At 38.8% G+C, this 14973-nt stretch overlaps 1 protein-coding gene across 2 annotated transcripts; it reads left to right on the top strand.

The window, feature by feature from the left end:
- Nucleotides 1-358: 358 nt before the first annotated feature.
- On the top strand, nucleotides 359-14921 carry nsl1 (non-specific lethal 1). Of its 2 annotated transcripts, none has more exons than XM_014356427.2 (14): nucleotides 359-735; nucleotides 4953-5191; nucleotides 5639-6435; nucleotides 6909-7400; nucleotides 7490-8379; nucleotides 10252-10847; nucleotides 10928-11122; nucleotides 11211-11577; nucleotides 12624-12731; nucleotides 12821-12896; nucleotides 12997-13156; nucleotides 13221-13429; nucleotides 13577-13717; nucleotides 13893-14921. In XM_014356427.2, the coding sequence occupies exons 3-14, from the start codon at nucleotides 6019-6021 to the stop codon at nucleotides 14037-14039; spliced, it is 3798 nt and encodes a 1265-aa protein (XP_014211913.2). In that variant the 5' UTR covers nucleotides 359-735; nucleotides 4953-5191; nucleotides 5639-6018; the 3' UTR covers nucleotides 14040-14921. The 2 variants fall into 2 exon arrangements, with proteins under 2 accessions (XP_014211913.2, XP_089451973.1); XM_089595847.1 differs by having other exon boundaries at nucleotides 360-735; nucleotides 5639-6375.
- Nucleotides 14922-14973: the final 52 nt, after the last annotated feature.

Genomic DNA, 14973 nt, shown 5'->3' with positions numbered 1-14973 from the left:
CGATTTAAAATTCAACGTAAAAAACAAGGATTTTAGTTGACGCAAGACAAAAAATGTTTGGTTTGAATCTTGCTGCGCACTGTTTGACTCAAAATGGTGGACACATGTATTTTTGGGTTTGGGCGCGCTAGCGCCACCAACGGCTTAAGCTTTTACTAAAATTCATGCAACAACAAAACACACAGGAGAAAATAAATATGTGTGTGAAACGATGAAATGGTTATATATCGTTGTATGGAGAATCGAGAGCGAGAGAGAAAGAGAGTAGTTCTGCGGGCGAAAATGTGTGTGTATGTGATGCGGCGGCGTTCTAAAATAGTTGTGCCCGCAGAACTCTCTTGAGGGAAGCATCATCATCGAGCTTCTAGGTTCCACGTAAGTGGCGGCACTGCGTCGGAAGCGCTCGCTTGGGTGTGACTGGCGTGACTTTTACGATGCTCACCTCGTCTGCCGTCGCTCGGCGGTCCGACGGAAAAAAGAAGCTCACGGACGGCTTCGCGGTCCCGGGGTTCATTACCTGTGTCTAACGCTTAAATAATAAATGTGTTGTTTTCGTGCGCGCTTGTGAGTTGTGTAGTGTCGTGTGACGACTGTGTAATCATACGAAGCTCCTCTAATCGTGTACACACACGTTTGACTCGTGGAGGCGGAGACGAGAAGGAAACAAATTAGTGCCAAGCCTCTAAGCACGCTGCTGCTGGTACACGACTTGCTCGTGCACCTCATGCCGAGAAGGTACCTATACATGCATACAATAACCGCTGGCTGGTACCTCTGCTGCATGGAGTTGTTGGGTTGAACATGTAACAGCTATTGGAACTTGGAACCCCGCGCGCGAATCCGCAAGGAGGTGCGTCGTCGTCGCGCTCTCTCTCTCTCTTCGCTCAAGTGTGTGTGTAATACATGTTACGTAGCTGCAAAAGTATGCGTGTGTGTGTGTGCGTAAGTAATATACCACCACAGTCTCGCACTGCCAATGGCACATTATAATACATATTATTGTATACTCGAATTTGCTTTGCGGCTTGCGACGTGTACGTTTTTATTGTTTTTATACTAGTATTATCGACGTCGATACGCGTAAGAACGAGATATATTACGGGGAGAGGGTAAGGGGAAAAAAGACCGATAGTAATTAAAGAGCTAAATGCCTGTACATACACAAATATATATATATGTAGAAATCAATTCTAAGTAGATACTACGATTGTTTTTTTTTTTTTTTTTTTTTTTTTTTTTTTTTTTTTTTTCTCTTTCTGCTCACACCGGTAAGGTGTGCTTTTAGCGCAAGGTGGTGTGCCCCGCCGCTGCACACGCCGGATGACGATGACTACGAGGAGACGCTCTTTTTTTTTTCCCCAAAAAACCGGAAGAAGCGTTATATAGCAAAGAGGAAACCCTTGGCCTATCTTGCGTGGTGTATTGATAATTGTACGTGTGTGGGTTATCCATGTATCGTAGCGCATTGCCTATTACGAGAAAATAGCACGCACGCAGGGAGTAGAGCTTACAGTTGAGTATGTGCTGTGTGCCATGTACAATATAAGCAACAGCAGCGGGTCAGAGCAGTGTGTAGAGAGTGAACGCGCCATTGTGCCGTCAACTATCCGGTAGTTAAAGAGAGACGGTGCTAGTACGGACCACGGAGCGGCCCTCGTTGTTGGCTCGTTCTTTTTCATGGAGAGATGCCCCCCCTGTATGTAATACCTTGGAGAGCAATCTTCTAATCTCTCTTTCGCACTCGTGCGTGCCGTGTATGAAATTTTTTTTTGTTTGTTTCGGCAGTCGTATACACGCTATTGCTCACAACTTTTCCTTCGACAATTCGTCCGCGTAATAATGAATTACACACAGCGTCGCCATCGGAACGTTCGTACGTATCGATGTGAATTTTAAAACCTGGTGATGCTTGGTTCTGTATTTTACTTACAATGGCCTGAAAGCGCGAGGGGAAGCGGTAGAGAGAGAGAGAGAAAAGAGAGCCGCACACGCGCGCCGGACGGCATCGATTTGACGCGCGCGGGCGGATGCTTGCTAGGTGTACATGATACTGTGTATACCAATGCCCGGGTATACCCTTTGCGAGAGTGGTGTGTTGTGGCTTGCAAGCAGTAAACCTACCCCTTTGTGTACATCTCTAACGCCCGTCGTCACCGTAGTCGTTTGCAATGGTATAGCGCCTTGTCCATTAAGTAAAAAAAAAAAAAAGCCTCGGCGGAGAGACACGATGGTAGGGCTCCGTTCTTGTGGAAGAGGTAGCTCTGGGTGGCTCATGTCTTGCGCGTCATTATGCAACAGCAGTTGAGGCTTAACGCGTACCCGCTGCCTCGGCTGGTACAGTATCTCTTTGCACGGGTATTATACCTATATGTACGTGGTTTCTCCGTCTATGCCTCTGTATGAGTGTGTGTAAGCGCGTGTGTGTACGGTTCTCTGTTCTCTCTTCTTTCTTCCTTCGCTGCTGATGCCTCATCGTTTCTCTCCCGTTCTCTCTTTATTCCGTTCTGCTGATCTGTACCTTTGAGTATATGTATGTACCTGTATATGTACTGCCTCGTGTGTTACACACTGCTCCGAAAGGTTCGTTTATTCGTTTTCCTTGTTTTTATCTTCCCTGTCTCGCGTTTATGTGCGAGATTTTTTTCCCCGAGTGTTTTTTCGTTTCCTAGCAAATTTTATATCGTTAATAACAAGTATCGGTCTGAAAACTTATTGTAAGTAGGTAGTGTGTTATTTAAAAAAAAAAAAAAAAAAAAACGTGTTCATGTAGTGCCGCGTGACGAGCGTATAAAAAGGCAGGTGTGCCGTGTTGACTGTTACAAAAGGTGCGCGCATCGACCGGACGAAGCGAGGAAATCGACGGGTTGGTTACCTACATGTCTAATTACAGAGAAAAAGAGCTCGCGTGTGAGCATGGTGTACTTATACGATATACATGTAAAAACTCTTCTCGAGGAAATTTTTTTTTTTTTTTTCTTCATTGTCAAGACCTAAAACAAAAATTTACAAACAAAAAAAGAAGGCTCACAATTTTTATCCTCCATGAGATCGCTCTTGTATAGCAGTGTTACGTGATTTTGATACTTGATAGATAGATGCATCACTATGATAGCGGTGTAAGTAGTTTAGGCTGGAAAATATTAGTGGGATTTCGCGGGACGAATTATTTGAAAACAATAAGGGTCGAAAGACACGCCTCGGTTTACACTATTTGTGTTCTATTCGCTTGATGATCAAAATACTTTTTGATTACTGTATTACGAACAAAATTTAAAATCAAATTTTATCATGTACGCGCATGTACAGTATTCACAATTCTTGTGCTTTGCGTTGCTACTCCTCTTTTTAATTTTAATTGCGTACACGCGTGTCTTAATGATGCAATTTTCACCAAGTATTGTAATCCATGCTAGCAGATTTTCGTTTTTTTAACGTATGTAACCTACACGTAAATTTTCTTTTTGGTTAGCGTAGCAAATGTAGCTATTCAAATATTTGTAATTTGTGTGGTGAGTTAATTGCATATTTTCGAGAGTAAGTGCGATGCGCTCTTTCATCCGTAAAATTCAATGAAATAGTACTTATAGCACTAATTCGTTACCGTTATCGTACCGTTTTTGCATGCACTGAACGGTAGCTATAGTTATAGCACATTTCCATGTGTATTTTACTCGCAAGGATGGATAAACATTTACTCTTATATTTAAAATTTTACTTTTAAACCAGTAGCCCAGCAAAAAGGATCGTGCCCATAATATGTGCATTCGTATACATAATATGTTATGTTTCTTATCTTTTATTTCATTATCGCGAGAGACTGTTAGTCATCATAACATTACAGGTCTAAGAACTTGCTTTGTGCTTTTTGTTATTGTCAAAAACTCCTTGAACTAATAATAGTCCTTGTTGTATGCTATTTTTCAAGTTCAGCTGAATTTTTTTTTTTTTTTTTCAACACATACGGTATTTAAAAGTCGAGGTTATAAATGCAAGTATAATTTTTTCAATACGGATTTCCTTTTCAATAATCACTTATCGTGAGCATCATTTTCACAGGCACATAAGAGCCTCTCAGCGAAAATAACCTGTCAAGTGATTGTAAACCCAGTGACTTTTAGTCCAAACAAATGCTTATTTGCTTATTTCTTCTTTTGGATAGAATTAAAGTTGTAAACGAAATATTCAAATCACCGCGTTGAAAAAAAAAAAACTAGAACAAAGTAACATGATTAACAACCCCAGCATGTATAGTCACTTTATCACGTGGCTTATAAAAACTCTTGCGTTAAAAATAAAAATAATGTATTCATTACTCCTTTTTTTTTTTTTTGTTTTTTTTTTTTTTTTTTTTTTTTTTTTTTATCATTTAGCCGATGACCAATACGTGCTCAACTTTCATAGATACCACCTACATGTTTAATAATTTCTAAGCGGTATAATGAAGGGTGTGTATCTACGCATATTGTTGTATTCGCGAATATATACATGTATACCGGTGATCCGGCGATGTTATCACGTGTGCGCGAGTGTGTCGGCACTTTTTTTGTCTGCTGCTCTCCTCCCTCCCTCGTTTACTGCGCCCACAATCGATGATTCCTCTTGCCGTCTGCTGCTATATTTTCTCCCTTTCTTTTATTTTTACATACATAGCAGTCGTTTTTTTGTTTTTCATTTTTTTTTTTTTTTTTTTTTTTTTTTTTTTTGTTCCCCTTTCGTATGATACGAATTGCATAAAGAAAAAAAGCGCGTGCGTGTCAATATTACACCAATAGCGCATGTGTACCCACCTCGGGTACGTAAAACGTTAATTGTATTGTGATAGAGTGACTGATAGCATACTTAGCGTAAACGCCGACATCACCTCTGACACCGGCGACTACCGTAATATTTTGTAGTTATGTCGTACTAATACTCGTATTTATTTGTTTTTTTGCTTCTGTTCTGATCCAAAGATTGCTGAATATATCGGAGAGAGCAGCATCACCAACACGAGGCAGACTTGCAGTTTGCTAAATAACAGAGGCTATAATATACATACAGTTACACTCTAAAATCAGAAGATACTGTAGGACTACTAATTACTGCTACCACTACTAGTATGGAGGATGGGCATAAGAGCATGTAAGGTTTCACCACTAACTTATCCAAGGGTTGAACGAGCCAACACTGTGATTTCATACAAATTTTAGAGGTGAGTTGCATTACTGTTATTACTTGAACATTTATTTCTTTATTGTCTTTTGTAGTGTTCATTTTTATTTTTAAAAATAATGCTAATATCTCTATTACTTGTCATTAATTCTATATACAGTATTTTTTGTGCATCAGAGCTCACTATTGGGCTCACATATTATATAATTTATGACCATCTTTCAAATCTTTGACTAAAGATAACAATCGAAATAATTGTTTTCATCACGATATCACGATATCACGATAACTGAGACTTTATCGCAGAAAAGCAACTCTTTAGTCATAATAACTCGGCTGAACATTATTTAAAAAAAAAAAAAAAAAAAAAAAAAATGCAACTTAAGTCAGCTTTTCAATCAATTTTAATGAAACATGAAATTACTTGCTATACTTATACCTTGGCTCTCCCTCCGGTACTTAAAGTCTTCCTCATTCCTTTTTGCAGATAAGTTTTTTCAAGAGAGCCCACAAACTACGTGCGAGTCAAGTTCCGTATTTCTACGTTTGCAAATAGGAGGCAACGTGTAGCATAAGAAAATAGATATCAGCTTGCTTGGAGCACACGTTGGGAGCGCTTTATCGTCGAGACCCAAGCAAGAAGAGATAACCAACCTACACGTAAAAATAAAACAGTACAGTAAAACAACGCACGAGGCTGTCGTGTCAAAGAAAAGAGAGCTACGATTTTTGATAAAGACACGCAAAAAACAAGTAGGCGGCAGGTAGTTGGACAACAGTGAGAGTAGCAAATTACAATCAGTCCCTGCATAGTGAGTGAAGGAGAGTTATGGTGCATGAGAGCCGTGCCAAGGGAACAATGGATGAATGGGATTGAGTTCAAAGTGGATGGTGGCAGCTCTGGGAAGGAGGAGCAGCAGCAGCAGTGTCAAACAGAGTGGAGGAGAAGAAGTAGTAGTCAGAGAAGGTGAGATAGAAGGACGGCATCAGCAGCAGGAGGAGCAGCAACAGCTGCAACGCAGCAGTAGCTGCGTGGCAGCAGCGGCGGCTGAGAAACAGCGGCCCTCCTGGTGGCTGGATGTCGAGGCGTCAGCGCTGGCTGTGGCGACGACGTCAGTGGCAGTGATGGCCCCTGCTCTGACGGAAGGCGGACCTCAGAAGCCTGAGAATTTGCTCCCAGCGCTGCCGGCCGGCGGCTTTCTCACCGCCGAGCAGGCCAAGCAGGTTTGTCTCAGTGCATCAGTGCATCCCTCGAAAGCGTCGAATGCGAACGATAAACCTACAGTAAGATTCTTGTTGCAAACGTTTAATTGTCTGTTTGTTTTTTAAAGTCTCGCGTGACTACGTTTAGTGAGTCGTGGCATTGTTCTGAAGTTTACACAATTATTATACTGTTTCATTTTTTCATAATTGTTTTTACTAAAATCGAACGATGCCTCTTGAATGTTGTGGCCATCACAATAGTGTATAAGTAAATATTGTAGTTTTAGGCAATAATTTTCACATCCTCATTTTTTTTACGAGCCGATGTGTACTAAAACATCAATGAGTAAAGCTCATGTTAATTAGCATAATTTACTTCAAAAAAGTCCAAAACTACAAATTGGTTTTAACAAACAACTTTTATTTGATATTGTTGAAGTATTAAAAATAATTTTGAAAAACTTGTTTGTGCATTACTGTAATGTTTGTATTATGTAATAATTTAATGCCATTAAGCATTTGTAATCGAAACATTGTTGATTCATTGCGTACAGGTTCGTAAAAATCGCGAGGTCCTGGCCCAGTTTGTCGTTTCTGCCAACGTCCAGCCATCAAAAATTGACGAACAGTGTTTACAAGGAATCCCCAAGAATCTGATTGACGATGTCATTAATTTCAAGTTCGGCAGCAGTCTCGACGGTTTGTCCGACCTGATTGCTGTCGGCACGTCGAGGAAAGAGTCGGCGGCGGTGGCACGCGAGGTGGCCAACGGCGCTGACGCTATAATGAGCGACATATCTATGGGCGATGACGATCCAGTGGATATGTGTTACTTCAGAACAGACATGGGACCCAGTGGTATTGAGCAAGACGAAACATGCGGGATCACCAATTCTGCTGAGGACGTCATTAACGCGCCCCAAGTAGATGATGACGATTTAGTAGCCGTAAACGATACCTCCGTTACCGATGAAGATAGACAAATTGCTGAGGATATCATGGGTTTCACCGCGGGTATAAATGTACAGGCCGATGATCTCTTGCGGGTAATGTGATTGGTTTTTGTAACATGTTCTTTCGTATATGCCATGTTTTTTTTTGTTTTTGTTTTTTTAATACAATTATTTACTTGTAGGGGATCATGTCGCTAAACAATGTGTCATCGGAAGAAATGTTGAGCGGTGACAGCCGCTTGATCGACGGCTGTGGCGGTTTAATGGAAAACGTTATTCCGTCTCAATCGACGTCCGACGAAGTGCCAGAAATATTTTCAGACAGCGAGGCATTCAACTTGGCAAATCTAAACTTGCTAAATGACGTCGATGTGATGGGCCTTATGGGAAACGACAACATGTCCGAAAACGGCGTGGTCGTCGACCAGCACCATAATCAGCAACAGCAACTACTGCTGCAAGCGCATCAGTTACAGCAACAAGAAACTACAAAACTCGCAGAGCTCACGAAGCATCGGGTGGAAATCGAAAGGCGACAGCACGAACTCGAGCGCAAAGTTGCGTATCTGTTTCGCCGGCTGCGCAAGTTCCAGTCTCAGCTAGTGGGTCGGCACGCTGCTGAGGAAGCCGGACAAGTGCTCGAGCTGGCCCAGAAAAGCGCTAAAAAGTTTCTCCATCAAGATCTTGCGAGCCTTGGGCAGAGAGCGGGTGGTAACGCTCGTAACTTTCCTGAAATCGTGGGCAACATTAGTTCCTTTCTTCAAAAAGTGCAGAAGAGCTGTAATGCCCAGAGTAATAGTGTTGCCGTCCGAAACAGAAACTTGTGTCGTTATTTTGGTGCCGGCTCAAGGGACAATTACGTGAATCCGAACGTAAATCGGATGCCTGCGTTTGGTGTGCCGCAAATTAGAATAGATGGCGTGAAATTGGAACAAGTTGCTGGACCATTGGCTACCAAGCTAAAAATTGTGCAGGATGCCTACGACTCAGATTGTACGGCGTCAAGTAGTGGCGGCGAAAGCTGTGATGAAATGCAGACTTTTAACAATCCGCATCAGCAACAGTTACCAATGTGAGTGTGTCCGACGTACTGTTTTATCGGGTTTTTTTTTTTTTTTTTTTTTTTCCTATCGAGGTGATAGCGCCGCTAGAACGACAGTCATTATTTATACGTTTTGTGCAACGCATGTGCTGTGCATCCTATGTAAAAGCATTGAATTTTGTAAAACTTTGTATTCGGTCCTATTCAGCGTACTAGACAACAAATCAAATTTCAGAGTGATTGGTGTACATGAAAATTGTTAACTGTTTTGTTTTTTTCAAAGTTTTCTAAATTTTGATGCATTTATGTTTGAATATAATGTTGCCCAGTTGATTAAAAAAAAAAAAAAAGAGTACAATTTTATTAAACATCCAATTTAATCAATCAACGTACCTTTGTTCAAGTTGAATAACTTGAATCTCTTACATCATATTAGTATGTACTTCAGTCATAATATTTCAACAGTCATAAAAATTGTTAATCAACTTTAAATAATTTATAGTTTCATAATTCATTAATTCATATTGCCTGATATACTAAGATTTTTATGCTTTATCAATGTATGCACAGTATTTTACTTGCTTTCATCAAATATGCGTGCGGAATAAAGATCGAAATACTTCACTTTGCTCGATCTTTTTTCAGTGAAATAATTGGATATGATTACATGCAGGTAAAATATTGCTCAAATCAAGTATAAATGTTTTTTGCACATTTTTGAGTTATTGCTTACAAATTTTTATTCATCTATAATTTTATGTAATTACAGTAGTATACTTGAATTACAGAAGACATTTTATTTTAAATTATTACACATTTTCTGTATGAAATCCCAGTAGTTATTGCATCATCTTCCTTATTCATGCCTCATTCTTTTACTTTCGTTGTGTTTTCATGGTGTAATAACATAATCTTTTCCCTGTAACATTGCAATATAAAATTTTATCTTTTAACTGCATGTCTCAAAACACCTACTAATATTGATAATAATAACCTATCAATACATAAATTGTCTATCGCACGAATGACGTGCTGCTTATGTCACTTCGTTAATATGTTGAGAAAGGCTACGTGCCTCTAGTGTCGCGCACAACTGGTAAATATCACAACACATGAATCAATCGATTATTGATTTATTTTCCGTAAAAATAATACAACTCATCGAATGGTTTCTCAATCTTTACAAGCACAACGTACACATACACCAATGATATACAGGATACTTGGCAATTTCACTTGTCAACAGCTTCGACTACTTGCTTGCTTTTTCAAGCCACTAATTATGGATAATTGCTTTTCAGTGCAAAGGATGTTACCATAGATTTTTATTCATTCGCTTTCGGCTTATCATAAAATCTATGTTTGCCCTGTTTCATACCCCTATAATATTGTAAAAATAAAAATTTCAAATAAAACAAAAAATATAAGTTATTTTTGTCACTAAGTTTATCATTTCACATTAATTAGTAACTGCATTAGGTCAATTTTATAATTTACTGAAAATTTTCTAATATATTCTTTTCAATTATTAGAAACTGACAATGTAATACAAATACTACAGATTTGTGAAAAAATTATTCAAGTAGAAGTAAACCAGGCTTTATTAAAAACCCCTAATGTAAGATAAACAAAGCTTTCAAGTAACCTAGGAACTGAATAAAAAATATTAAAACTCCATATAGCCTTTAATGACTAAATCAAAATATTTGTACAACACATAAAATGTCATCAATTCATCAAAACAATTGATGTTGCCTGATGAAAAATTTGTAAGTAAAAAAGTAAAATTCGATGATTAAGAAGTCGCTGTACTCTATAGTGTCTGGACCTTTGTTTGATGTACTTAATTGGCTTTTAAACAAGAGAAAAGTCTTTCTAATTCGATCCTTTTGTTGTTTTTAGCCTAAAAAGGGCAAGCTGGCGATGGGCGCAGGATCGAGCGAGCGTGGCCGCACGCTGGACGTGGCTGCACGCGCAAATCTCGGACCTCGAGTTTAGAATCCGTCAGCACACGGAGCTTCAGCGCCAGATGCGCTCGACAAAGGGCCCCGTCGTGCTGGAGATGCCAGCCGTGACTGCATCCACGTCCGCAATGTTAGGATCTGCACCATCGTCGTCGTCGTCGTCTTTCGTCGTAGAACCAACGTTGAACGGTTACAGCGGTGTATTGCCCGGCACGACGACAGGTCGGACGTGTGGCTTCGAGGCTGAGCTCGAGCCGGCTGCAGCTAGTTTGAGCTCAAGTCGGTGTAGGCCCTACGTCAGGCACGTGTTCAGGAAGCGCAAACTCGTGCAGCTCAAAGGCCTGCATCTCTTCTCGAAAAAAGCTGCAAGACCTGCAAGCATCAAGTGTAATTGTGATGGCAGTTTGGCGTGTTGTGCCCTCTGCACTGGCAGAAAAGATCCGACTTTTGGTCAGGATGTGGAGTTGATGTCTGTGCAAGAACGACTGGCCCTCGTTGATCCAGGCTTTCATTCCGTGCTCTCGATGCCTGATGGTAATTTGACGATCATTATTCATCTGTATACTTAATTGAGAACGAATGCTCGTAACATTTTTTTATCCTTTTTGCGATAGAAGTTACTGTCACTTCCCACGCCGATGCCATTCTACGAACTCCCGAATGGCAGCAAAAGATGGCACGAGGAGGTGTGCGAGGTTCGAAGATAAAAGACAAGGAGGGAAACGAGAGGAGAAACAGACGATCATCCGAGCATCGTTCAAAATGCACATCGAGGTTGAAAAAGTCTCAGGTCACCTCAATAAGTTCGAGTAAGTTTTTTTTTTTTTTTTTTTTTTTTTTCCTATTTTTTGTTTGTTGTACTATAACTTCAACATTTAAATCGCAAACTTCTTAAAGGCAAACGAAGTCGGAACAACGAACGGTCCAATCACTCGAGCGTCAATCGGAAGCGTCCAACGAAGCAAACGCATCAGCAGCAGTTACAGCAGTCGCAACCGCAACCGCAGTCTCAGCACCAGCATCAGACGCAATCGCAGCCGTTGCAGCAGCATTCACAGCTGCTGGCTTTGCCACTGGACGAAGAGGAGGAGGAGGAGGAGGTGGTGAGCGCCCTATCCAGCTCGAGCAAGTACTCGTCACCCGTGCCTTCCCCTCTCTTTCTTCAGCAGCAACAGCAAAGTGCTGCTGCGACACCGACGTCCGGCGGACCGCCCTCGTCTGAAAAAACTACAAAAGAGAAATCCTCCAACAGTCACAGTCATAGGTAAGCCACGCGAATGCTAATAGCTTTTGAGCGCGCGTGCTCACCCACCCCACTGACCATTACCGCCTTCACCCCCTCTCTCTCTGTCTGTCTATCTTTCTTTCTCTTCAAGCTTACACTTGTAAGCGGATATTTTCCCACACAAATCTACTGAACATAAACTTGAAAAAATATAATTTTACTTTTGATCCTTTTGTAATTCATCCAGTATGTGGGAAAATCGTTTGACACATTGAGTTTACAATGTTATCCAGGAAAAATAGAACCTTGCATTATTTTGGTTTTTTGTTGAATACTTTGTTTTAATTGATCAATTGTTTGATTACTGTTTTATGAATTTATAAAACATTATAAAATATCTCTTTTTACAGTGATTTATTTTAAGTTTAATTTAACTTGGTTTACTAATCACTTGATAACGAAGCAAAAATAAATAGGGGGATGATAAGGCTAATACAGTTAATAACGTCACGTGTCTAACAGAGTATCACAAAGATAAGAGACTTTGTTTAAAAAAATGAGAAAGGTCTTTTTTTCTAATCAAGGTAGTCCTTCAGAGAAGACGTTGGATTTGCAGGCGTTTGATGACCACATTTTTACTTGTATGTTAACATTTTTAGTTTTATTTTACAAACAAATATTGAATGATTGTGATTTAAATTATAATTTTGCGTTCTATAATTTAAATCTGTCAAATCTTTTTTTTCTAATACTATTATTTCAGTCATCATGGTAATTACTTACTAGATTCAGTGGCATTTAGGTATCATTTCATAACTTTAAAATACTGAAAAGATTTGAGATGAGCTTTAGTTTTTTCATAAGACCGTACATTATATATTTTAATTGTTAACTAGATTAATTTTAAAGAACGTAATGTTTGGTTTTAAGGAAGGACTACCTTACATTGCCCTTATAACATTATACATTGTATACTAACATTATACATTCATACTTTTTGCTGCCAACTTGCAACGTTTCTAAACCTACCGACTAAGTCTTATGATTTTTTACTTGTGCTAACAGGTATATTTTTAATATTGCAGTCGTTTACGACAAAATTCGTACGACATTGACAATATTGTCATACCGTACAGTGTCGCTGCTGCAACGAGACTCGAAAAACTGCCCTACAAAGAAATTATCATACCAAAGTACGTAAATTTACTAAATATACAATATTTCAGTATAATTTAACAAAACTTTTTTCATAATTTGACCAATAATTGTTCGTTTTTGATAGATGGAGAATCTGCAGTGTACCTCCGCCTGTAGACGTAAAAAATGGCGTTATGCAGAAATCCCTTCCAGACAGTGATGTAAGTACACCTGCACACACGTGTACGGAAAACACGTATTGTTCATACTATGTTGGCAACTTACAATCAATGTTGTCGTTTTTTCTTGACTTTTTCGCAGGTCGAAGATGTTTCTGAAGACGCTGTCGTGCAGAGGCATGAACGAAGTGAAAAGGAAGAGGCAAAGCGTTTCATGAATTTTACGCATCTACCGTACCAGTCGCGAATGCGCCGGGATCGAAGACCAGAATGCCGATCTGAAAGCGGTGCTAACACGCCAGGTAATTTATCAATTTTTTTCATTTACTGTACGAGCACGGATTACTGAATGATATTATTTTATAGATCCAATGTCGCCTCACACAAGTGAATGCGGTGGTGATACAATATCGCCTATAACCTCGCCACCACCGACGCCCGGAAATGCTCCAGATTCCGAGCACTCAGACTCGCAGTATCGATCCAGCAGTTTACAGAATGCGTGGCGTCGTAAGATGTCAACGCGTTCTCAAAAAGACGAACCGTCGAGTTTCTTCGTTGAAGAAGAACAAGAGGTATTTATACTCTTTATTCATAACAAGTAACTGATAAACGTTGAACTAAAGCTGTTCAGCTAATAAACCCTGAGTTTCTTTTTTTAAGATGAATAACTTCGCATGAAGTAATACTTTAATGTAACCTAATGTTTGTTCATTTTTCAGCAGCAAGTCTTGCCATACGAGCCAAGAACTTTCCCATTAACTGAGGAAGATTACCATGAAATGAGGAAGGAGATGCCACACGAACATCCGATCGAATCTTTGCCTGAAACAGTTTGTCAGCTGAATGAAAGCAAAGAAGATGTAAGATAAATTAATGCCAAATAACTTTAGACCACTGAAAAGTCAATCTTTGAAATATTGTTAGATATTAACTTTATGTGATCTCTATCATGAATTACGAAAGGGTTTAGTCAGTGGTTTTAATACAAATAAATATTAAATGATGAGTTATACAATAGAAACGTTTGTTATGCAGGAAGCAGAAATTTACTCTCAAGGATCAGATTCAACAGAATCTGCATTGTGTGACCTGGAAGGAGAAGATCCTAACGATCCTGAATGGACCATGATGGAAGTTAGAGAAATGGAAAAGGAGCGAATTCGATCTACGGTCAAAAGATAGGAGGAGCTCGTCAGGAGCTTTAGAAATTTTGGCTCATATCTCAATTATAATGACAGGCATTTGTTTTTCTATAGAAAATGCACTATCTGTCGATTGTTATGCATACGTCTCAGTGACAACATTGCACTCTGTGTAAACGTAATGATTAATATCAAGTTGTAAAGTGTATTATAATTAAAAATTTTGTAATTTTCACCAACCGTTTGCGCTTTAATAGTTTTGTCTCGAAGAAAAAAGATAAACACAACTGAGAAATCCGCTCAGAGTAGCTTTTTTTCTGTAAAAAAAATAAAATAAAATGAAAAAAAGATTTAAAATTTTAGAAAAGTAAATGAAAAAAATTCGTCAGTAATGATTTAGAGTCGTTCATGAACAATAAAGATACGTAAAATTTGGAGTCTTCATACATGGTTTTAGATTAGAAACTTGATTTACGCTAGGCAAATTGCAAGAATGAAAGTGCCAATTTCAACATCCGGATCTTCGGTAATTTTTGTTTTCTCCCAGTGTTTTTTGTTGGTTTTTTTTTTTTTTTTTTTTTTTTTTTTTTTTTTTTTTTTTAATTTTATTACTTTTTAAAGTGATCAACGAGAGGCAATAATCAGCTGATTTGCAGTTTTATTACAAAATGAACTCCATAAAATGCATATAAATATGTTTTGAATTCAACATTTTATGAATTTACAAAGTCACATGACTTGAACAACGTAAATATTTTTTTTTTTTTTGTTAATATCGTGGGAATACTATTTTTATAAAAAATGCACACGATAACCTCATCTGTAATTGTAATACTTTTTGTATGCAATTTTTTTTGAATTTTTTGTACTAGAAAAAATATATCATCTTATTTATTATTTTCTGAATTAGAAAAAAAAGAACAAAAACAATCTAATGCAAGAAAAATGCAAAAATAAATTTTTTGCTTTTAGCA

The sequence above is a fragment of the Copidosoma floridanum genome, unplaced genomic scaffold (genome assembly GCF_036245765.1).
Source record: "Copidosoma floridanum isolate Cflo_tuat_1 unplaced genomic scaffold, Cflo_Japanese_pri ptg000029l, whole genome shotgun sequence".
In the NCBI taxonomy this organism is placed as follows: domain Eukaryota; kingdom Metazoa; phylum Arthropoda; class Insecta; order Hymenoptera; family Encyrtidae; genus Copidosoma; species Copidosoma floridanum.
Note: the sequence above shows the minus strand (reverse complement) of the source record. Positions and strands in the feature narration are given on the sequence as shown.